Source organism: Selaginella moellendorffii, unplaced genomic scaffold, assembly GCF_000143415.4.
Source record: "Selaginella moellendorffii unplaced genomic scaffold, v1.0 SELMOscaffold_7, whole genome shotgun sequence".
Taxonomy (NCBI): Eukaryota; Viridiplantae; Streptophyta; class Lycopodiopsida; order Selaginellales; family Selaginellaceae; genus Selaginella; species Selaginella moellendorffii.
The window spans coordinates 2,085,124-2,107,959 of NW_003314268.1; the positions used below are offsets into that span (position 1 = coordinate 2,085,124).

At 46.5% G+C, this 22,836-nt stretch overlaps 2 protein-coding genes across 2 annotated transcripts; one reads left to right on the forward strand and one right to left on the reverse strand.

Moving 5' to 3' along the window:
- Positions 1-962: 962 nt before the first annotated feature.
- On the reverse strand, positions 963-3,872 carry LOC9652394. Its single transcript, XM_024671521.1, has 11 exons — positions 3,780-3,872; positions 3,515-3,637; positions 3,405-3,465; positions 3,289-3,353; positions 3,099-3,238; positions 2,921-3,047; positions 2,782-2,869; positions 2,652-2,731; positions 2,537-2,602; positions 1,293-2,485; positions 963-1,053 (listed from the first exon to the last, which is right to left on the reverse strand). The coding sequence occupies exons 1-11, from the start codon at positions 3,870-3,872 to the stop codon at positions 963-965; spliced, it is 2,127 nt and encodes a 708-aa protein (XP_024527289.1).
- Positions 3,873-21,953: 18,081 nt separating this feature from the next.
- LOC9633704 (blue copper protein) lies at positions 21,954-22,727 on the forward strand. The gene is made up of 2 exons (XM_002966226.2): positions 21,954-22,277; positions 22,384-22,727. The coding sequence occupies exons 1-2, from the start codon at positions 22,106-22,108 to the stop codon at positions 22,626-22,628; spliced, it is 417 nt and encodes a 138-aa protein (XP_002966272.1). The 5' UTR covers positions 21,954-22,105; the 3' UTR covers positions 22,629-22,727.
- Positions 22,728-22,836: the final 109 nt, after the last annotated feature.

Genomic DNA, 22,836 nt, shown 5'->3' on the forward strand with positions numbered 1-22,836 from the left:
TAAATACAGAGAAGCAGATTAATATTAGCTTTATATCTTAGATGAAAGTGCGAGAAATGCCACCATATAAATAATAATAAAATGGTAGGCTTTTCGTGTCCAAGAACAATCTTGTGCATTCCCAACACCCGAGCCACCCCGGCACCCTACAATGCTGCCCAAAAATTGCTCATAAAGGGGCATTTGGCTGGACAAGTGTCTCCTTGGAGGGCCTTCAAGCTTAAAGGCAGCTTGCAAGGAGTATAGGAACATCGTGGGAGTAGAATGGAGTCTATCAAGACTAGTTATTTGTCCCTTGTGAATAACAAAGTGCTTCTAAAGCTTGCAAATCATATAACAATGTTAATCATACAAACCTTCTGAGCTGAAAAAATTGGTGAACCAAACGAATATTTTTTCCAAACAAGTGATTCATTTGGAATGTCCCAGAGCTTGAGCATGACCAGGCAAGAGAGTGTGGATAACACTCTGTCATAGAGTTACAAATGATGATCATCACCCCATGGCCTCCGGGAACTCGGGAAGAGAGCAGTGTCGTAAGCTGAAGGACTGAATTCCCCCTTGCCACTCGCGGCCGTGCGTTGTGTTATGGGCCGTGGTAGCGGGAGGCTAAGGCAGATTATTTTATGCTCTCTCATCTTCGTTCTCCGTTCTCTCTCCCTCAGCTCCGTTATGGCCCATTCTCTCTTCTCTTGGTCCTATTCTTGTGTATCCCGCGGGGTCTCAACATAATTGGCAGCCGTGGCCGATGATTAGAAGTCTCCATCTCTGACAGTGTAAACGACCTTTTCCATTTTGGCTTCGCTGTCCTTTAATCTAATCATATGAACTGAGTCGGCGGGGCCTTTGCAGCGAGCTTCATTACTTGGGGGGCGCTCCGAGACTTTGTAAACAGTATAAAATGAATAAGCTTACGACACTGCACACAGAAGATTTTTGGACACTAATGTCGGATACGCCAGCTAGGTTCTCATGTTCTCCACTGCTGCACAAGTAAGAGCAACAGCGGCTGTGCGGGCACGACTGCTGGGTCGTTTAGGCCAACGTTGCATTCTGGAGTATAGCGCAGCCAGGTAAGCCAAGAAACCACCCAGGCTGATTATGCGTTCTTTCTTAGTGGTTTTTTCTTTGCAATCCCTACTGCTTGTTGGAGCCGGAGCGTGGATCTGGTAGAGGTGGACGGGTCCGAGCTCGAAGCATTCTGGTGATGCTCAGTGACGAGAGTTCTACTATACTGTGGATGGCCAGCTGACGAATAGTGCTAGGACGAGATTTGGAAAGCAACTACTTACTGGAAATCAAAACAGGCAGAAGCTGTTGGTTCATCTTTGTTGTCTTGGTCATCATCCTCATTTTCAAAGTTTTCATCGTCTCCAACGTCTTCATCATCTTCAACGCCTTCATCGTCTCCAACGTCTTCATCATCTTCAACACCCTCATCATCTTCATAAACCCCGTAAAGGTCTTCAACTGGCGGGAACCAGAAGGGAACCAAAGCCTCACCATCTTTTGTGGCGCTGGGAAAAACAACGGGATACACCTCCTTGTGGCTAGTATCACAAGTTAATCCAATACTATCCCGTGTGAAGACAGTAGGCAGACTTGAAAACGGACCACGGTCCTCATTGATATGTGTTTTGTCATAATCGTGATGCAAGTCATAAAGGATGCCGAGTCCTTCATACCTGCCCCTGGCTTTGCACACAAACATACATGCCCCGTCCATCCAAGCAAAGTGCCACTCTTCCTTCAGGTCTGTAATCACCATCCATGGCTTGAGTGTATGGTTCTTGATGTTCAAGGCTAGCAACGAAACCAGAGCCTTCCACATGCCCTTATCGTTAATCTCCTGCTCCACCCACAGGGCCACCGCGACAAGATCGCCAAGGTAGTAGTACCTGAGCTCTAGAGGAAGCTGAAATGTGAGCTTGTACGGGAAAGGAGAGGAGCTTGATATCTTCTCGACTTTGCCACGTTGGTAGCCCATCATCGACCATTGATATAGAACATTCACGTTATCTAGGTACTCAAATATTCTGTCGATCATCGCCTTTCTCGTCCCCGGTTTCCAGCTAAAGGCCTCCGCCTGTATAGTCGTGGAAGGCTCTAACCATCCCTGTCCACTAATCACCTTGATCTTCATCTGGGAAAGGAATTTCTCGCACTCCTTGACATCCATGGACTGTAGATTAAGATCAAGCTGACCACGGCCGAGGATGCTTGGAGCACAAAAGATTAGTTCCTCCCCCGGATACACAAGATCGCTACCGGTGACGCCAACTTTCGTGATAGCTCTCATCAAACCGCCAGTCTGACCAGTTTGCCAGTGGAGAGCTTGGATAATCTCCACTGCCGGCTTTCCCACATCGGGAGCACTGAACACGCCAAGGACTGACCCATCTGCTTCCCTGACATGGATCAATCCAGTGTCTGCTTTCAGTGGCACACGGTAGGACGACATAGTCTTCATCATGAAAACACCGAACTGCAGAGGGAAAAAAACTCAAGAAGTCAGGCTATATGGGCATATACGTACCTCCGCACCCCACAAGGCTATCAGAGTGTCTTGACTATTCATTCTTGCGTGCACTAGAGTCAGGCCCTGCACTACGACTCGCTCACTAGAACAACACCAAAGTGACAAAGTTTACCTCGGTAGCGAGACGTGGTTCCACAGCCACGAGTGTCCAGTTAAGCGTTTTCATGTTGAAGAGAAACGTTTCTTGTTTGCCTGATACAAACACCAGTTAATAGAGCCACAGATAGAAAGAAAATACACACCGCCTACGAAGTAGCATTCGTCTCCAACCACAGCATTTCCAAAACATGCCCCCGGTTTAAGCATACGAGAACACGGGGACCAGTGCCGCTGCAAGAGTTCTACGTTAATTCTCCTCGTCCTAAGATAAGCATGACTTACGTCTTTAGGATCCAGAACATAAACGTCCTGGCAGAAACCGGACGCTATACGGCCACCAAAGAGGTACACAAGACCGCCATTACTCACAGCAACCCCGTGAAATGAACGGGGACATGGAACGCACCCGCTGAGGGAATACATCAATAAAAACAATGCAAAGACAATAGAGGTTCCGAACCTTGAATTAACCGCCTCCCACTTGTTGCTGTTCAAATCGAGGATGTGCATTCCATTGCATAAGTCACCGCAAAAAGTTTCGCCACCGAACACCCATGTTTTGTTATCAATCATGCTAGCAGAGTGACCGCGTGTTGCAACCTTTAATAGTCCCTCAGTAACAAAACGAAAAGAAAGGAAAATCTTCCTACCGGAGCTTCTCCTGACGTGGCTAAAAGTGACCAGCCAGTTGCGAGGGTGGTGTCCATTTTATAAACTGCCAAAAAACTAGTAAAGCCAAGAGTAAAAGCAAATAAACAAAACATACCACGCAACTTCACATCTGATGGGATCCCAACGAGAGCGATGAGTGTCTTGTCGGATACAATCTGGAAAGTCCATGTATGAAGCACAAAATAGTGTAAAGAAGAAACCCACCAAGCTATGCCCCGCGCACGAAACCGGTAAAGGCGGACCACTGGACCATTCCAGTTGTCCCAAATCCAAAAGCTTCAAAAAACCGAGCATCAGCAAAACAGGCAGGCAAGCCCAAAACGCTACCTGCACATCGTTTGTATAACGACCCCACAATCCCTCGCCTAGCAGCTCGCCTCCAACAACATACAATCTAGTGTCCACAACGGCTGCTCCATGCTGCAAGGTAGCTCTTTATAATGTGAACAACAAAAAGCGGAAACCTTACCAGCTTTCGAGCTTCTGCCGGGCCTCTCGCATCAACGAGTTCCCACTGGGCGAACCGGCTGCCCCCGAACCAGTCGAACACTGCCCCAATCATCGCTTCCACCACCCAAAAAACCCCCTTTGTTTTACCACTTTAATAACTTTAACATGCATTTGGTTTTCCATTCAAATTACTAATAGATCATGTTTTTTCAATTATTTATTTTCACATTTTTCTTTGCATTTTCAAATATACTTTATTGACATTTAGTTTAAAGACATTTAATTCTGAAATTATGTGACTTTCTTGGGCTGTGTAAATTGGCATATAAAATCAATGATGGCAAATTTTTTTTTGTGGTATCATGCAAAGCATAAACATGCTTGCATACTAAAACTCAAATATCTTTACAGTTCTATATACCCAACTCTATTGTTGATTTAATTTTGAAAATTATGTGAAGTGGATTTGTAGATTCAATTGTTGTTAAACTTTCATGTAACCATGCTACTATCTCCTTTACAATTTTCATTCTTCTTATTTGTGAGGGCACACTCTAGAAATGACTTTTAGTTTTTGCTTTTGATAGTGATCACAAAATGTTTTCTCCAAGTGGGATAATTTATAAGGATTTTTAATACATCACTACTACTTCTACTTCCCTTATATAGATAAATAATATTTAATATATATATTCTTTTGGTGGTGCTATATGCCTCTTCACATGTCTACCCATATACAGCAAGTGCTCAATATAACTTGCATTATTCCTCTAAGATAATTTTGTGATACATTGATATTTTATCAGATTGGAAATAAAACTTAATGTAAATACACAAATAAACTTAATATTATTTATAAATACATACTCATGAATAAGAAATAAAGCTTTATCTTGTAGAATATGCTTAGTGTCCATCATAACAAACACATTTTAACCTTATCATAGCATTTAAGAATGTTTTTCTTTTTGTTGTAAGAGTAGCATTTAGCATATAACACATTTATATTCTTTTTCTGCTTAAATAATGTTAGATAATTTTTTGAAACATGACCTCTTTTGCAAACATAAATATTAAAAAATTTTGTTACAAATTTTTACATGAAGTATAATGGCTAAGGCTTAAATGATATTTAATAGGGGAATCTGAAAAAGAAGTTCCTTGGCAAATATTACATTATTTTAATATTCATAAATAGCTGAGGAATTAATTCCTTACACTAACATAACAAAATCATTATAGCAATATGTAATATTTTATTTTTCTAGTAAATCTTTCTAAAGAATCCCTAAAACCATGATTGTAGCACACGTGGTTTTTACCCTTTATTTTATAGTGATTTACAATAGAATAACCACAAAGTAAAACCTAAACCCTCTATATGCCACATGTCTAAAAGACATTGGTGTGGAATCTGAGTTTCAAAGCATTGGGCCATTGAACAAAGGTGTGAGACATAAAATCCCTAGGCCCCAAAGTGGAGCCGGAAGGGTGCCACGTAGTAGTGGCCGAAGCGAAAGCCAAATGAGCGTAACATGTTTGGACTAAAAGCTCCGACTTGCAAGGTTGAGAGCGGGAGTGGAACTCCCAACGAAGTGCTCAAGGAACAAGCATGAAGCGAGCAATAAGCGAGGCTCCAAAAAGGGACCCAAAAGGACCAACACATGACACATGGAAGTGTCCGAGATGGAGTCCGAAGTGAAGTCCAAGATGGAGTCCGAGGCGGAGTTCGAGATGGACCGAGACGGAGTCCAAGATGGAGTCCAAGATGGACCAAGATGGAGTCCAAGATGGACTGAGATGGAGTCCGAGATGGAGTTCGAGATGGACCCGAGATGGAATCCGAGATGGAGTCCGAGGTCGAGACCGAGACCGGGACTGAGACCGAGACTGAGACCGAGACCGGGACCGAGACGGAGCTTGAGGCAGAGGCCTAGACTGAGCCCGAGCCCGAGTCCGAGTCCGAGTCCGAGTCCGAGTCTGAGTCCGAGTCCGAGTTCGAGTCTGAGAGGGTGAAAGCCCAAAGCGTTCGTCTCCCAGACCCTAGGGGGTTTGGTGAGCTCCAAAAGTATAGTAAGGGGGAGGACTACAGTGGAGCTAGTTTGGCCAGAAAAGGCCAGTTTGGCCCAAGAAGGCCAGACCCAGTGTTGGGTGATGAAAGGACCACTGGGAAGTCCAAGACTCAAGTGAATACGGACCGACAAGCAGGGTAGCTTAGTGAAGTGTTCAAGAGCTGGCTCTAGTTCCCCCGGGAGATCGACTAACTAATGCTCCTAGTCCAAGTGTGGGTGGCACTACCTACTTCGATACCAGGCGTGGCTCAACGGATCCTCGCTCTAAGCCCATGGCTAGAGCACCTAAAGGCGGAAGGTGGGGAGAGTACCCACGGGGCTCGCATAGGCCAACGGTGTTCCAAAATGTTGTACTGGAGTCCCAAATGGGGGAAAGGAGGAAGAGTAATCCTCTAGTGTAGTGACTAAGGATACAGTCATATGGTGAAGAAGTCCCGGAGGACCATGGGACTTAGTGGTCGGGCCTGTGGCCCTTGATCGAGTGGCAGTGTTGGCGAACATGGCCATGGACAGAAAAGGGACTTAGTAGGAACTAACAAAGGGATATTGGGGAAGGCTATTCCCCATGTCATTGGGCATCCTAAGGATGCTAAGGAGTGGATCTGGGATAACCACTCGTGGTCGGATGGCCTAGTCTTGGAGAGACAGGTTTGTGATGCAAGTGGTATTGGACCACTAGTGTGGCAAAGGTGAATAGGCATGGCCTTAGCGTAACGGGCTGATATGTCAGTAGTACCTTTGGGTGTCGGTCTTGGGACTGGACACATGGAGCACTTGGACTAAGTGCAAGGGATGAGTGGCATGGGTGCCATTCTCGGGGCTAGCAAGTCCCAAGTCCTGAATTGGACTTAAGGAGGTTGTGAATGAGACTCCTCCAAGTGGTCGAAGGTGTGGTTATGTGACTAAAGTAGAACGGAAAAATTAGTCACTTACAAAAGGTACGGAATTTAACTCCTAAGCATGGAGCCAAAGAGTGATGGAATTGGATTATGGAGCAACTCCTAAGCATACAACCCAAGGAGCAAAGGGATAGGAGCACGGAGCGACTTGGAATAATCCTAGAACATCTAGCATCCTAATGCTAGGACCTGTCAAGACCCCCAACAAGATCAAGACTGGAAAATGCTAAAGACAAAGAGAAAAAGCTAGTGAAAACAAAGAAGAGGCCTTAGAGTGGTGTTGATTCAGATTGTGGAGAAATGGAACAAGGCTAACCTATATATACTATAGGTTGATGAAGCTCCACCACTCTTGAATCTAGGACGGCCTAAATATAGCTGAGGTCGAGGAGGCACCACATCATCATCAGGAATGTGGCTCGAGACTCAGGAATCGGGAAGTGTCTCAAGAGTTAGGAATAGGGAAGTGTCTCGAGAGTCAGGAATGTGGTTTGCAGGTCAGGAATCTGGCGAGAGTCAAGAATGTGGCAAGAATTGGGGGATTCCTGACAGCACCCCCTCCTCAAGAACGAGTGGAACGAGGATGTGAACGAGAATGAAGAGGAGGATGAGATGAGCGGCGAGGGATGGGAGATGGAGAAAAAGAATGAGGAGTGGGACGAGAAGGATAGCGGCGGTGGAAGTCCTGGACAAGGTCAGGAGAATGAATCAGGTTGTCCGCAGGTTCCCAAGTGCGTTTCTCAGGTCCGTAACCCTTCCAGTCCACCAGATAGTAGAGTTTAGACCGTGAAATCTTGGAATCAAGGATGTCCTGAACCTCGTACTCAGACCCATCCTCGAGCTGCACTGGTGGAGGCGGAGGAATGACCCGATTTGGAATAGGACTGGGAATATAAGGCTCAAGGAGAGAGGAGTGAAAAACGGGGTGAATTTGATATGAGGAGGGAAGTGCAAGGCGATAAGTGACAGGATTAATGATGGCAGTGATAGGGAAAGGACCAAGGCGTTTGAAATCGAGTTTTGGACAGGGCCTGGTGGTGGAGATATTTCGCCTGAGGAGCCAGACTTTATCCCCGATATTGTAAGGGGGACAATCCTAATGATGGACATTGGCAAATGTTTTATGAGATTCCTGAGCACGATGGAGGTGGAAGGAGATGGAGTTGTGGATTTCCTGGAGGTTGGAGATAAATGCCTTAGAGTGGGGATTTGAACGAGAGGATTCAGATGGAGAAGGAAGTGAGAGATTGAATCGGGGATTTCGGCCAGAGTTTGCAAAGAAGGGGGAAACTCGAAGAGAGGAGTGAACAGAGTTGTTATAGGAGAACTCAGCAAGAGGAAGGATATCGAACCAGTTATCCTGATGATAGTTGATGAAGCACCTCAAGAATTGTTCCAACATCTGAATCGTTCGCTCGGACTGCCCATCAGTTTGAGGATGATATGCCAAAGAGAGATTGGCCTTCACTCCAAGCAGCTGCAAAAACCGTTGCCAGAAATGAGAGATGAACTGAGGCCCCCAATCTGAAACCACATCTGTAGGAATCCCATGAAGTCGGAAAATTTCCCTGAATACCAGTTTTGCCATGTCCTCGCCCGAAAACTCCTTGGTACATGGCAAGAAGTGCGCCATCTTTGTGAAGCGATCCACCACGACTAAAATGCTGTTGAAGCCTCCAGAATTCGGAAGATCACTCAAGAAATCCATGGAGATGGATTCCCAAGGACCTGAAGGGACCGGAAGGGAACAAAGCAAACCTGAAGGAAGGTGGCGAGGTACCTTATTCCGGGCACAAGTGTCATAGGAGGTAACAAAAGCTTTGATGTAGTCGTCCATGTGAGGCCACCAAAAGTCCCGTGCAACTAGCTCATAGGTTTTCGCAATGCCGAAGTGACCAGCAGTCGGGCTATCATGGCACGCCATCAAGACCAACCTTCGAGCATCACCTTCAGGAACGTAAAGCTGCTCCCCACGGTACAATAAACCATCTAAGAACTCGAACTCGTCAAATCGCCGATAGTCGGGAGTCACTGGGTGTCCAGCCTGAAGATGGGGGAAAATGTCGCTAGCGAGATCTTCGGATTGAAGATCGTTTCTGATTGCATCCATCAAGGAGGAGTCTTGAGGGGCCAGGGAAATTGCCATAACTTGAAGCTGATCAGGACCGAGGATAACTTGATCCTGTTGATCGAAGGCAGGATTACCAAGCCTGAGACTAAGATAGGAGCGCCTTGAAAGAGCATCAGAAAGGCCTTGAAACTTTCCAGGTCTGTACTTGATAACAAAGTCAAACCGACTTAGGAATTGTGCCCACCTTGCTTGACGACGGCTTAAAACTCGGGAAGTGGCAAAGTACTCGAGATTTTTGTGATCCATCCAGACTGTTGTTTGATGGCTCGCCCCCTCCAAGAAATGGCGCCACTCTCCAAAGGAATCCACGATGGCAAGGAGCTCCTTGTCGTGGATTTCGTAATTGATCTCCGCAGGCTGGAATTTCCGAGAATGGAAAGCGACCGGATGAAGTTCGTGATCCGCTCCGAGTTGAGACAACACAGCACAGCACCAATGGCAAAGTTGGAGGCATCAGCCTCGATGAAGAAAGGTTGTGAGGAATCAGCATGGATCAAGACAGGAGTAGAACTGAAGGCCGCCTTGAGTGTGTCGAAGGCCTATTGGGCAGCAGCAGACCAAGAGAAGGGAACATCCTTGCGAGTGAGATGTGTGAGAGGAAGGACAATGTCAGAGTAGTGATCAATGAATTTGCGGTAGAAGTTGGTGAAGCCAAGGAAAACCTAAACGTCCGACATTGATTGTGGAGGCTCCCATTCGAGAATACTCTTGACTTTGGCAGGATCCATCGTGATACCCTCAGGAGTGACAATGTACCCAAGGAACTCCACAGACTGCTGATCAAAGGAACATTTCTCAAGCTTCGTGTATAGGCCGTGTTCTCGCAGCTTTGCTAGCACCTTGCGTACATGTTCGTCATGCTCCTCCTGAGTTTTTGAGTAGATGAGGATGTCATCGAGGTAGACGATCACCATCTGATCAAGAAACTCCCGAAAGACGTCGTTTGCCATGTGTTGGAAAACTGCTGGAGCATTTGTCAAGCCAAATGGCATGACAGTGTACTCGAAGTGGCCATAGTGGGTTCGGAACGCAGTCTTCCATTCATCACCAGGCCGGATCCGGATCAGGTTGTATGCTCCACGGAGGTCGATCTTGGTGAAGAAGTGGGCACCGCCGAGACGTTCCAACAGGTCCGAGATCAGGGGCAATGGATAATGGTTCCGAACAGTCACCTTGTTCAAACCTCGGTAGTTGATGACTAGCCGCAAGCTCCCATCCTTCTTCTTGACAAAGAAGACAGGCGCTCCAGCCGGGGACTGCGAATGCTGAATGTAGCCCGAGGCAAGGTTCTTGTAAGAGACTAATTTTTCCATTCTACTTTAGTCACTTAACCACACCTCCGACCACTTGGAGGAGTCTCATTCACAACCTCCATCAGTCCAATTCAGGACTTGGGACTTGCTAGCCCCAAGAATGGCATCCATGCCACTCCACACTTGCACCTGGTCCAAGTGCTCCACGTGTCCGGTCCCGAGACCGACACCCAAAGGTACCACTGACATCTCGGCCCGTTACGCTAAGGCCATGCCCATTCACTTTTGCTGCACTAGTGGTCCAACACCACTTACATCACCACCTCGTCTCTCCAAGACTGGGCCATGTGTCCACGAGTGGTCATCCTAGATCCACTCCTTAGCATCCTTAGGATGCCCACAGACCTGGGGAATCGCCTTCCCCAAAGTCCCTTTGTCAGCTCCTACCAAGTCCCCTTCTGCCCCTGGCCGTGTTTGCCAACACTGCCACTGGATCGAGGCCCACAGGCCCGACCACTCGGACTCCTCCACGTGTCATGTGTTGGTCCTTTTGGGTCCCTTTTTGGAGCCTCGCTTTTTGCTCGCTTCGTGCTCGTTCCTTGAGCACTTCTTTGGGAGTTCCACTCCCGCTCTTGACTTTTCAAGTCGGAGCTTTTGGTCCAAACGTGTTACGCTTGTTTGGCTCTCTCTTCAACCACTACCACGTGGCACCCTTTCCGGCTCCACTTTGGGGCCTAGGGATTTTGTGTCTCACAACTCCACCACCCATAGACGAAGTTTGATGTCCTCATCGAATGGTAAACCATTTTGTAAAGTAACACTCGCATGTGTTACCATTTCCATCCTTGGCACCTAGCCAATATTTGTCAATGGTTTGAAATTGAAGGCTCACCATGCCTTTTGCATATGCCTCAATGGTTTGACACCCAAGGCTCACCATGCCTTGCCTTTCCTCTAAGGAGGGTAGTCTCTCCAACTTAGAGACTGATTGGACCACATGTAGTGGTTCTCTCCTTTTATTGGTTTAGTTCTCGCTAAACCTCTTAGAGACCCTTCTCTAAGTCAATCCCACTACTCCTTCGTGAGTAGTCTCAATTTCCATCTATTGAATGTTTGCACCTTGGAACTTTTACTCTTTTGACTTTTGGAAGTCAATTCCCTAGGTGTCTCCAACACCTTGCATTGCACAGATTGTGCAACTCCACTTCCCTATCCTAGGAAGTTCATTACTTGAGGGCACCATCATCCTCTCTTCTATTTCGTGCCACCTTGGGCACTAAGTTCCATTTATCACACTTTGTGTTAGGGTTGTCCATTGCCCTATCATTTGGCTACCTTACTGCTCCCTCCCTTGGAGCTTCCACTTTCGCCAAATAGGAGCAATTCGGAATCCATCCTTGGAAACACACTTCCTTTCCCGCAATTTGTTAGCGTCCAACACATCAGTGTTCCTCGCCTAACTTTGTCACTTGGATTCCTTCCCAGGGATTCCACGGCCCTATCTTGGCCACTCATCTTTTGCTCCTATCCGTTGATTGTTGCACCAAGCAACATCGAATCTCTACCTCCCTCCTTGAGGTATTATTTTGATTCCATAGCAAAGGCTCTGCTTTGCCAAGACTAGGGTGTTCACCCCTAGTAAGTCTCTTTTAGCATCTTCTGCTGTGGGCTCTATCCTCGGCCCAACTTTGTGACCCTCTCATGGGTCTCTTTAGAGACTACTTTCCTTGGACACATTATGCCATCGCAATGACATAGCTCATTTCCCTAAGGTGCTTTTCCCACTTGGTCACCTTGACCAAGCCACACCATCATCAATAGTTCAAATCAACACTTTGAACTAAGAACCTTATTCCTTAACCCAAACAAGGACCTTGTCCTTATTTAACCACAAGATCACCTAGTGATCTCACCTCAGCACCTTAACAGGTTTGCCAATAGGTACTAGGTCTTCCAGACCTTTAACTTGTTAACTACGACCCCGGGGGCATCCCCCACACTTGGCGGTGCGCCCAAGCCAGCCCTTCCGGCCAAGGGTCCATAGCAACTGAGATTAGGTGTCCCCATCTCACTCACCACGTCCTTGGTGCCACTTGCACCAAAGCGTTCAAGTTAGATATGCCGAGCTTTCACACTAAGCAATCTAACAGTGCATCACGACTCCGAGGCATCCCTCGCTTGGCGGTGTGCCCAAACTAGTCTCCCCTTTGAGAGTCCATGACCACCGAAATATGAGTGTCCTCATATTCCAAACCATCACCACGCCCTAGTGATTTGGGACTCGAACCCAAGCACTAGAGGGTCGGGACTCGAACCCAACCTCCGTATATGCATCTACGGATGGCATCACACAAGATGCCTCGCGTGACTCCCCACGCCGGTGCACCAACTTATTTTTAAAGCGCGCTACAGATCACAGCTTAGGAACCTAGTTCCTCCACACTGCCAAGTCCTCTCACTTGGCATGTCTGTGATCATGCATGGACTCCTCCATGCTCGGCCCCATGGCCCACCCTTTTTGAAGTTATCACCTTCAACTAGGGTATTTGTTCCCCCGACGTGCCAATCTCGCTTGGCAAGTCCTCCGACCACTGTAACATGGTTCCTGCATAAGCGTGAAAGTCCTTGACCATCGACTTTCGTTCAAAGCCCTCTCTTTGAACACTCGGGAACTACTTCCCTAACCTTGATAGCCTTGCCTCATGGCAAGCTTCAAGACCACGCTTCTGCTGCGCCACTCTGATTTCACGCGTTCCATGAACCATTTACACTTGGCCTTTCTAAGTACTAAGCTACCTAGAATCGTCTTTGGGAACCTTGAAGGAACTCTGTCCCTCAGCTTGCTAAGGCCTCCCTTTTTGCAAGCCTTCAAAATGCCACATAGTCTAACATGGACAATTCCATATTTTAGACTCTCCATGGCATCACGGTTGGTAGCGGCAACACCCTCGAGCCCCCACTTGATTCTCCACTCCCAACTGGCATAACCAACCTTGGTTATGCCCTTTGATTCCTATGGTTCGGTTCTATCCCCTTACTTCTTGCTTTTTGGCTTCGCACCTTTCCTTTGGTCATTCTCCTCCAGACCAGGAGGATAGCTTTGCACTTTCTATCACGCTTTAGCAAGTATTCTTGGGGATGAACCTACCCAATAGCCTAGGGAGTGGTTCCTCAATCCGGGTATGCTCACCTTATAATCCCACACATTGGGATTACATTGTTGCTTATGGGCCTTTACATGCCCATCACTAGCCTTGCCAAAATTCCATTTTTGGCTTTGTCCAACTCGGGTAGACACCTCTCCTGTCTCCACAACCTTGGACATTTGGATAGCACCTTCTATCCATCATTCGCTAGGGACTTAGTCCCTTGGGCTTTATCCATTGCCCTCGCGACATCAACCACCACCTTCTTGTGTTCTAGAGTGTCCGGGTGTCCCAATGATGGCTTTCTTGACAATGAGTATTTCCTTTTATGACATTGACTTATTATATCGCAACACAAGCAACTTATCCCCCGTAAGGGTATATCCAACTTCCTTATGCTATGAAGAAATCTTGGGTAGCTACCTTCTACCCGTTTAACCAGTTATTTTGCACCTCTTGCTTAGTTGCCTCATAGTTGTCAAGTCCTACAACTCATTGCTTGGTGCTTTCACACCTCCATCATTATCTGGGTCACCACACTCCAACTGCATGCTCTGCAGCTTAGGCTATGCCATTCCCATTTCCATTGGGATTCCTTTGGCAAGGGGTTCTCATGAACCCACCAACATAGCCTCAAGGTATCACACCTTGGCACATTTGGTGTCTCCACACCATCGGCTCCACGAGCCTACCTCTATGACATTTCCCTTTCGTGTCTAAGTCTTTGCCAAGACCAACACCGCTCTTTCTCATGCCAACCATCCGTTAGCACTGCCCCATAGAGGTCACACACAACTTTATGTCAAAGTTGTTTTCTTCTGGGAACACTTTTCCCATAACTTTAGCATGGCATATTTTGCCATCGATGAGATACCCTCTGTTCTCATCCTTGGATCCTATGATCCCCCCCCCCCCATCCTTTGTGGGGTACAACACACCTTAGTCCAAATGCTTTCATCAGTCCTTTTAGGACCATCCCTTGACTCTACTTGAGTCATCCAGCAGTTTTGGACTTGGTTAATCCACAGACCCGTAAGGTCCTACTTGTGAGGCATTAGCTCACTGGAATACACTTCTTGCATTCCTGTCCTACTCAAAAGGACTATTTTCACAAGTGTTACTCCGACACTTGATTTTGTTCTCTGGGGGCAACTTTTGCCCCTTAGGACTACTTGTCCATGTGATGAGAATACCACTCATCTTTAAGTACACCCCCCAACCCTTTGGGTTGTTCCAGCATTTATTAAAGGTAGCCCCGGCTACCATTTCAAAGACTTGAGTCCTCTTCCGTATTTGACCTTCCACGGTCATTACCTTTGGTCTCACATTCATGAGCACCAACCTCAACTATATGAGGATAATTTTGTGACTCCTTTATTGCATTGGAGTCTTTATCTTTCCCGTGATCCCAACTGTAGTTGTTTACCACAACTACATTAGCCAGTTTGCTAAGTCAAACGCTCATCTGGATCACATCCTCAACTCAATGAGGGAAACCTTGCACTGTTCCCAAGATCCCAAAGTCGTTCCATTATTGGCCCTTTTCTATCCACCACCTCGTCTACAAGTTCACACATGAACTGTAATGGAGAGCCATGTCTTCCCGACTTTCTACTCCTCGAGGATAGGCCCACTCCTCGGGCCTTCCGATGCCAACACTAGTGGTGATATACTTGAGCACCAATAAAAGTCAGACTAAGGAACGGCTCCGATACCAAATTGTAAGAGACTAATTTTTCCATTCTACTTTAGTCACTTAACCACACCTCCGACCACTTGGAGGAGTCTCATTCACAACCTCCATCAGTCCAATTCAGGACTTGGGACTTGCTAGCCCCAAGAATGGCATCCATGCCACTCACCACTTGCATCTGGTCCAAGTGCTCCTCGTGTCCGGTCCCAAGACCGACACCCAAAGGTACCACTGACATCTTGGCCCGTTACGCTAAGGCCATGCCCATTCACCTTTGCTGCACTAGTGGTCCAATACTACTTGCATCACAATCCCGTCTCTCCAAGACTGGGCCATCTGTCCACGAGTGGTCATCCTAGATCCACTCCTTAGCATCCTTAGGATGCCAACAGACCTGGGGAATTGCCTTCCCCAAAGTCCCTTTGTCAGTTCCTACCAAGTCCCTTTCTGCCCCTGGCCGTGTTTGCCAACACTGCCACTGGATCGAGGCCCACAGGCCCGACCCCTAAATCCCATGGTCCTCTGGGACTTCCTCACCACATGACTGTGTCCTTGGTCACTACCCCAGAGGACTGCTCCTCTTCCTTTCCACAGTCTAGGCCTTTGGGACAACATTTCGGAACACCGTGGCCTTACGCGAGCCACCTGGGTACTCTCCCCGCCTTTCGCCTTTAGGTGCTCTAGCCATGGGCTTAGAGCGAGGTTCCATTGAGCCACGCCTGGTATCCAAGTAGGTAGTGCCACCCACACTTGGACTGGGAGCATCGGCCAGTCGATCTCCCGGGGGAACTAGAGCCGGCTCTTGAACACTTCACCAAGCTACCCCGCTTGTCGGTCCATGTTCACTCTAGTCTTGGACTTCCCAGTGGTCAGCTCAACACCCAACACTGGGTCCGGCCTTCTTGGGCCAAACTGGCCTTTCCTGGCCAAACTGGCTCCACAGCAGTCCTCCCCCTACTATACTTTTGGAGCTCACCAAACCCCCCAGGGTCTGGGAGACGAACGCTTTGGGCTTTCACCCTCTCAAACTCGAACTCGGACTCGGACTCGGACTCAGACTCGGACTCGGACTCGGACTCAGACTCGGGCTCGGGCTCGGTCTCGGCCTCGGCCTCGGTCTCGTTCTCGGTCCCGATCTCGGTCTCGGTCTCGGTCTCGGTCTCAGTCCCGGTCTCGGTCTCGACTTCGGACTCCATCTCGGACTCCATCTCGGACTCCATCTCGGACTCCATCTCGGGTCCATCTTGGGTCCATCTCGGACTCCATTTCGGGTCCATCTCGGACTCCATCTTGGACTCCATTTCGGGTCCATCTCGGGTCCACCTCGGACTCTATCTCGGACTCCATTTCGGGTCCATCTCGGGTCCACCTCGGACTCCATCTCAGGTCCATCTCGGACTCCACTTCGGACTCCAACTCGGGTCTATCTCGGACTCCACTTCGGACTCCATCTCGGACTCCTCCACATGTCATGTGTTGGTCCTTTTGGGTCCCTTTTTGGAGCCTCGCTTTTTGCTCGCTTCGTGCTCGTTCCTCGAGCACTTCTTTGGGAGTTCCACTCCCGCTCTTGACTTTTCAAGTCGGAGCTTTTGGTCTAAACGTGTTACACTCGTTTGGCTCTCGCTTCAGCCACTACCACGTGGCACCCTTTCCGGCTCCACTTTGGGGCCTAGGGATTTTGTGTCTCATAGTTCTCATCCACGTACTCTTTGAGGGCCTTAAGCTCGGACGGGGATAACCCGTAGATAGGCCCCCACGGAGGTGACGCTCCTTCCTGTAAATCAATGGGACAATCATAAGGCTGATGAACAGGCAGTACACTAGCTTTTTTCTTGTCAAACACATCCCCAAAATCATGATACTTCTCAAGAAGACTGACAGGAAAAACATGCAAAGCAAAAAGAAAAAGAGGTTCTTCATGAAGGAGTTCTTTCATAGTGATTGTGGAGATAGGAGGAGGCGTACGACTAAATGGAATGATGAGACGAGGATACGGTCCAGTGTAAGATGGAAGAGAGGAAAAAGAAGAGGGTGAAAACTTTATAGAGTCAGGAACAGAACCCCGATTTGAGTTTAGGGAACTTTTCCTGATTCGGACTCGATGAACAGTAGGGGAAGCCGTGGGAGAGATGAGCTGTAATTCCTTCCAACAGATTTGAGGCTGATGTAGTTGGAACCAAGGAAGACCGAGCACCACAGAGGAGGACTTGCTGTTGATGATGTTGAAGGCGATATCAGTGACGGTGGACCCGATGTGTACTCGAACGGGCAACGTTTCCCTAAGTCCAGAAGATGGAGACACAAAATGCCCGCCGATGCCTTCAACCCTCAAATCCCATATGGTAGGAGAAAGAGGAACGTGATGTCGGGCAACAAAGTCCGTGTCCATGAAGCAGGAAGTTGCACCTGAGTCCAGTAATGCCAGAGCCTTGAGTCCTAATTGTCCGGTGAAAGAAAGGAGATATGGGACGCGGAAGTTGCGGGAATTGGTGGTGGCTTTGATGAAAGGTGGTGAGGAGCTTGATAAAGAAGAAAAGTGATTTTTATTCGGGGAGTCCAAACAGACAGCTCCTACTCTGTTTGGACAGGGTCGTTTCCCGACTGCAATAGAGGTGGACTTTGAGGCTGAGTGAACTCGAGCAGTCGAGGAGGCTTCTTGGGACATACAGCTGCTTTGTGATTAGGATCAGCACAATAGAGGCAAAGATTATGAGATATTCGACGTTGCTTCTCAGCAGGACTCAACTTCCCTCTAATGAGTCGGGGAGTACCAGAAATATCCATCAGAACCGGAGCAGTAGGTTTAGGAGTATGCCCCGAAGACTCAAGCTGGGATTCCTGAGTCTGGGACGGAAAAATAGCGGCGCGGCGACTTTCCTGACGACGTTCGAAGAGACGATTGTCACATCGAACAGCTTTGTTGATGGCATCCGACAGGTCCTTGGGATCCTCCATGGTGAGCAACAAATCCTTGACACCGTTGTTGAGGCCGAAACGAAATTGGTCAATTAGGGCCCGCTCATCCCACTGAGTGTCCAAAGCAAGGAGTTGGAACTCTGCAGCGTAGATCGAGGCAGGACGAGAACCCTGAGAGAGACGTCTCATCTTTGTGGTAGCAGCCCGAACCCGATCCATCTCGCCAATACATGCTTCGAGCTTCTCTTTGAACAATTGAAGATCCATCAGTTCTGGAACCACGACCCCTTTCATGCTCTTCTCCAAAAGAGGAGAAAACCATGACAAAGCTGCACCTTCGAGCAATGTCCCAATCACACCGATTTGAGACTCGGGAGTAGGGTACCGTCGATGTTGAAGTGCGAAGATCAACTCCATCTGGTTCAGGAATCCGCGAAGCTCCAAACGCTTGCTTGAAAATTTCGCCGGGAAGCTCACCTTCGGTTCAGGAACTTTGCTGGATCCTTGAGCAGAAAGTGAAGCAAGCTCCTGCTGCATGCGAAGAAGGGTCGCCTTCAGCTCGGTATTCTCAGACTGGATTTTTGCAAGGACTTCAGCAAAGAAATCAGGATGGCTTGGAGACTCCATTGGCAAGAAGAAAGAAAAAAGGGGGAAAAAAAGGCAAAGGTAATCAAACAATCAAAGCGAGCTAAAAGAAAAGCAAAAACCACAATCTGAATCAAACTGTCAAGACCCCCAACAAGATCAAGACTGGAAAATGCTAAAGACAAAGAGAAAAAGCTAGTGAAAACAAAGAAGAGGCCTTAGACTGGTGTTGATTCAGATTGTGGAGAAATGGAACAAGGCTAACCTATATATACTATAGGTTGATGAAGCTCCACCACTCTTGAATCGAGGACGGCCTAAATATAGCTGAGGTCGAGGAGGTGCCACATCATCATCAGGAATGTGGCTCGAGACTCAGGAATCGGGAAGTGTCTCGAGAGTCAGGAATAGGGAAGTGTCTCGAGAGTCAGGAATGTGGTTTGCAGGTCAGGAATCTGGCGAGAGTTAAGAATGTGGCAAGAATTGGGGGATTCCTGACAGGACCAACATGTAAAACAAAGCCAAATAGAGTCTATAGCTATTTTAGCATACCAATGGCTTAATGCGAGGATATAGATACTCCTCTAACTAGCATGGTATAGAACTTAAGTTTAGATTCAAGCCAAATGCAAAATAAAAACAAACACGCAAGCAAAAACTAGATTATGCCTCAGATTAGTCAATTATGCCTGACTTGCCCAATATCCCTACTATACATTTGGAACCCCTCACAGCCCCCCTTGTGAGGAACACATGCTTTGGGCTTTCACCCCAAGCCTTCTTTAGTACCAGGAATTAGTTTTTAGGACAAGCTCAACATTTACTAAATATGGAATGTCTTTAGATTGCGAATTTAGACATTTGTGTTCAAGACAATCTCCACATTCCATAGATATGCCAATGAGTAAATTTAGACACTTTCCATAAATAGTATTTAGGACTGGAATGAGACTAATACAAAAGGTATGATAGTGAAAGTGTTTGATAGACACAATAAATTATCATCTAGCAATATTGAGGGATTAATCTTAATACATGAGGGTTCTTGTCATTAGCCAGTGCAAGACATAACAAGACAAGAACTCTTTACTGGACTAAGTATACTTAACTAATAGTATATAGGAATTCTTTCTTTATATTCATCTGATTTAAGTACACTCAAAATGCCCAATTAACTCCACTAGCACAAGAAGGATTGATAAAGGATCCAGCAATACTGACCTCTTGCCGTCATAGCAGTAAAGAAGAGTGTTCGTAAAGATTAGCTGATAGGTAGCTTTTGATATCTGAAGTCACATTCGCAACAATGACCGAAATGATAAAGAATTCATTGGATGAGACTAAGTCTAAGATTGAATCCGAGATTAACTCTGAGACTGAGTTTAAGACCAAGTCTAAGACCGAGTTTGAGACTGAGTCCAAGATCCTAGATCAAGTTTAAGACAGAGACCAAGATCGAATTCGAGACTGAGTTTGAGGTTTGATCCAAGATTGAGTTTGAAACCAAGCCTGAATAATAATACAAGTTATGGGGTGAAAGCCCAAAGTGATTGTATCTAGAGGGGGGGGGGGGAGGGGGGGGGGGTTGAAAGGGGTTCCAAAAGTATAGTACAGCTAGTGAAGTTTAGGAATTAATCTTGAAAGAATTCTTAAATAGTGCTTTTAAATTGACTTGAAGTTGAAATTAAAAGTTAAGGGCTTTGGGTGGGAGTGAGCATGGACTTAGGTAGTGTTAAAAAGGCCATCCAAAGAAGTGCTTAAAAGTAATTTCCACCCTCAAAAGAGAAACCAATTATAGTGTTCCTGGCTCACATGGAATAATGTTTTACATGAGTATTATGGTCCTCACCCTTATTAAAGGTTTAAACCTTCCCTTTGGGATAGAAGTGGGGGAGTAAAAGCATTCATACGGGGCTGTTAGGCCATAATATTTCCCTTTGGAGTCCCGAAGCAAGTGATGCATGATGCATTTAAGACTTGAGATTTAAAGAGTCTTATAATCAAACTTTATTGTACTAAAAGAGGTTAGGAACTTAGAGGTTTAGTGTGCATAACTACTTATGCTTGTGGGGAGTGTAATTGAACTTTAAGTTCAATTTAACCTAGGGAGGGGGATTACGAAAAAATTTGGGAATTTGTGGATGGATAATTAACACTCTATTGCTCGTGTAGTGAGTAGGTAAAACCAAGACTAAATAAGAGTTAGTACTATAAGTGAGAACCTTAACAAAGGAACTTAATTAAAGCCAAAGTAGTGGTGGTTGAATAGACAAGGTAAAATCACAAATTGGAAAAGAAAAATTTATAACTTACAATTAAATGCATTCATCTGTAACTTCTTTATCCATTATGTTCTTTCATCTAAGATCTATTAGTAATTAAATATTATCCTAAATTGACACAATATTTAGCAATACAAACATCTATGAAGATTGTCTAAGATCCGTCAATAACTAAATATCACCTTTTTTTTGTTTTATAAGTAATATAAGGATCTATGAATTTAATATATTACTATTAATCATAATTGTAGACTTCTGAATTTGGAAAGTCACCTTGCCCAAACTCAACACTTACCCCAAAACCTTAACAATAAGGTGATCAAGGATTTTTGAAAGGTTGGAAAATATAGACAATCCAGCCATCGTTGTGGTCTATCTTACATTGAGGTCTCCACAAGTTTAAGTGTTAAAGGTATGTCTTTGCATGGAGCTCATCTCTGAAAAGGTTAATGATCCAGCTTCTATGGGAGAACTCTGCTTGGCCATAGCGAATGTGGATGATGATCTGGTTGTAAGTTTTAGCTATTTCAAAGAGCCAAGAGATTTGCAAGTTTGCAAGTGATGCTCCGTTAATCTGAAAAATCTATTCCATCTCAAATCTTCCTTCCTTGATCTTGGGAGAATGGAATTGTTATGGATGTCTGGAAGTAGAATTCTCAAGAAACGTCCTGCCTCAAGCAGTTTGGAGGTAGTGATTAAATCCCTCGATTAGATATCCATGGAAGGTATTGCTCTTGCAATTTAACAAGCCATCTCTCCCCATTTAGTGATTGTTGAACATTGAATGTTGCTCGATTTTTGTCCTCTCCTCCAAGCATAGTATCTTCACATGGTTTCCATGTTTGATCAAGGAGGGAGGCATCACAAGTAGCCGGTGAAGGGTTAATCCAAGAGATATGAGTCGGACCATTTTGATGAGCTAAGTTTTTTTAGTGACTTTTAGCTTAGTATAGCAGCTGTATACAACATATTCTGTTCGCTGACGGCATGTGCCGTCATCCCATCGGCCATTAAATTCCACCGCGAGCGTCTTCCACCGTCAAATTAGAACCTTCAATCTTCGCCGTCTAAAGTGGCTTAAGGCAAAGTCATCAACCAACTATCATTATTGCGGCGCGACTCGAAGAAATCGCATAAATGTCGACAGAAGAGAAGTGATCAGGAAAGAAAGAAAGTATTTGCCAAGCGCAGCAGAGGTTTATGCTATCTTTCGGCCACAATGTTTGACCCCGTTTGAAGAAAAATATATTTCTAGTCGTGGGTCTTGGGACTATATAAGTAAATTCCAACACTCTGTTGTTGTGTATCACAGCCCCCACCTAGATCTTTGCTCCTCTCTCTCCGAGCCAAGCTAGAAGCTAAGATCCCATGGCGCGATTCCTCGTCTCTGGCTTCGCGATCGCCTTGCTCCTGGCCGCAGTGGCCAATGTGTGTAGCGCCAAATCGGTGATGGTGGGAGGACGCAACCAGTGGTCATTGGGGACCAACTATGCCTCTTGGGCTGCCGGCGCTGGGCCATTCCGTATTGGCGACACACTGGGTGAGTACTTCTCGCTAGATCCCGTTGAGATCTGGATCAAGTTCTTTATAAGCTCTCCCGAAGCTCTTCTCTGACACGATCATTCAATCGTTGTACAACTTGTCAGTTTTCTCCTACGGCGGTGGAAGGGCCGGCAAGGCCGCGGCGCCCCACAACGTGTTTCTCATGAAGGATCAAGCCCACTACCGGAACTGCGACTTCAGCGGCGCTGTTCTCCTGGCGGATCCCAGCAAGGGAACGCCGGGTTACAAGTTCACGTTGAAGCAGAAGAAGGCTCACTACTTCGCGTGCGGCGTGGGCAATGGATTCCACTGCCAAAGCGGTATGAAATTCGCCGTGAGCCCGCGCTGAAAGGATCTGTGTTTGATCCAGCGAGGGAAGATGCAATGCCATCTCTAACAATCTCACCCAAATATCAATACAAGTTGTAGAAGCTCTTTCATCCCTTTTCATAGCTTTGTTTTTTGCTTCCAGTAGTGTGTCGGTAATATAGCTCGTAGGCATGTGCTTGGCGGAGCATCTTTCAGAGAATATCCTGCCATGTTATAAACGAAAAAGC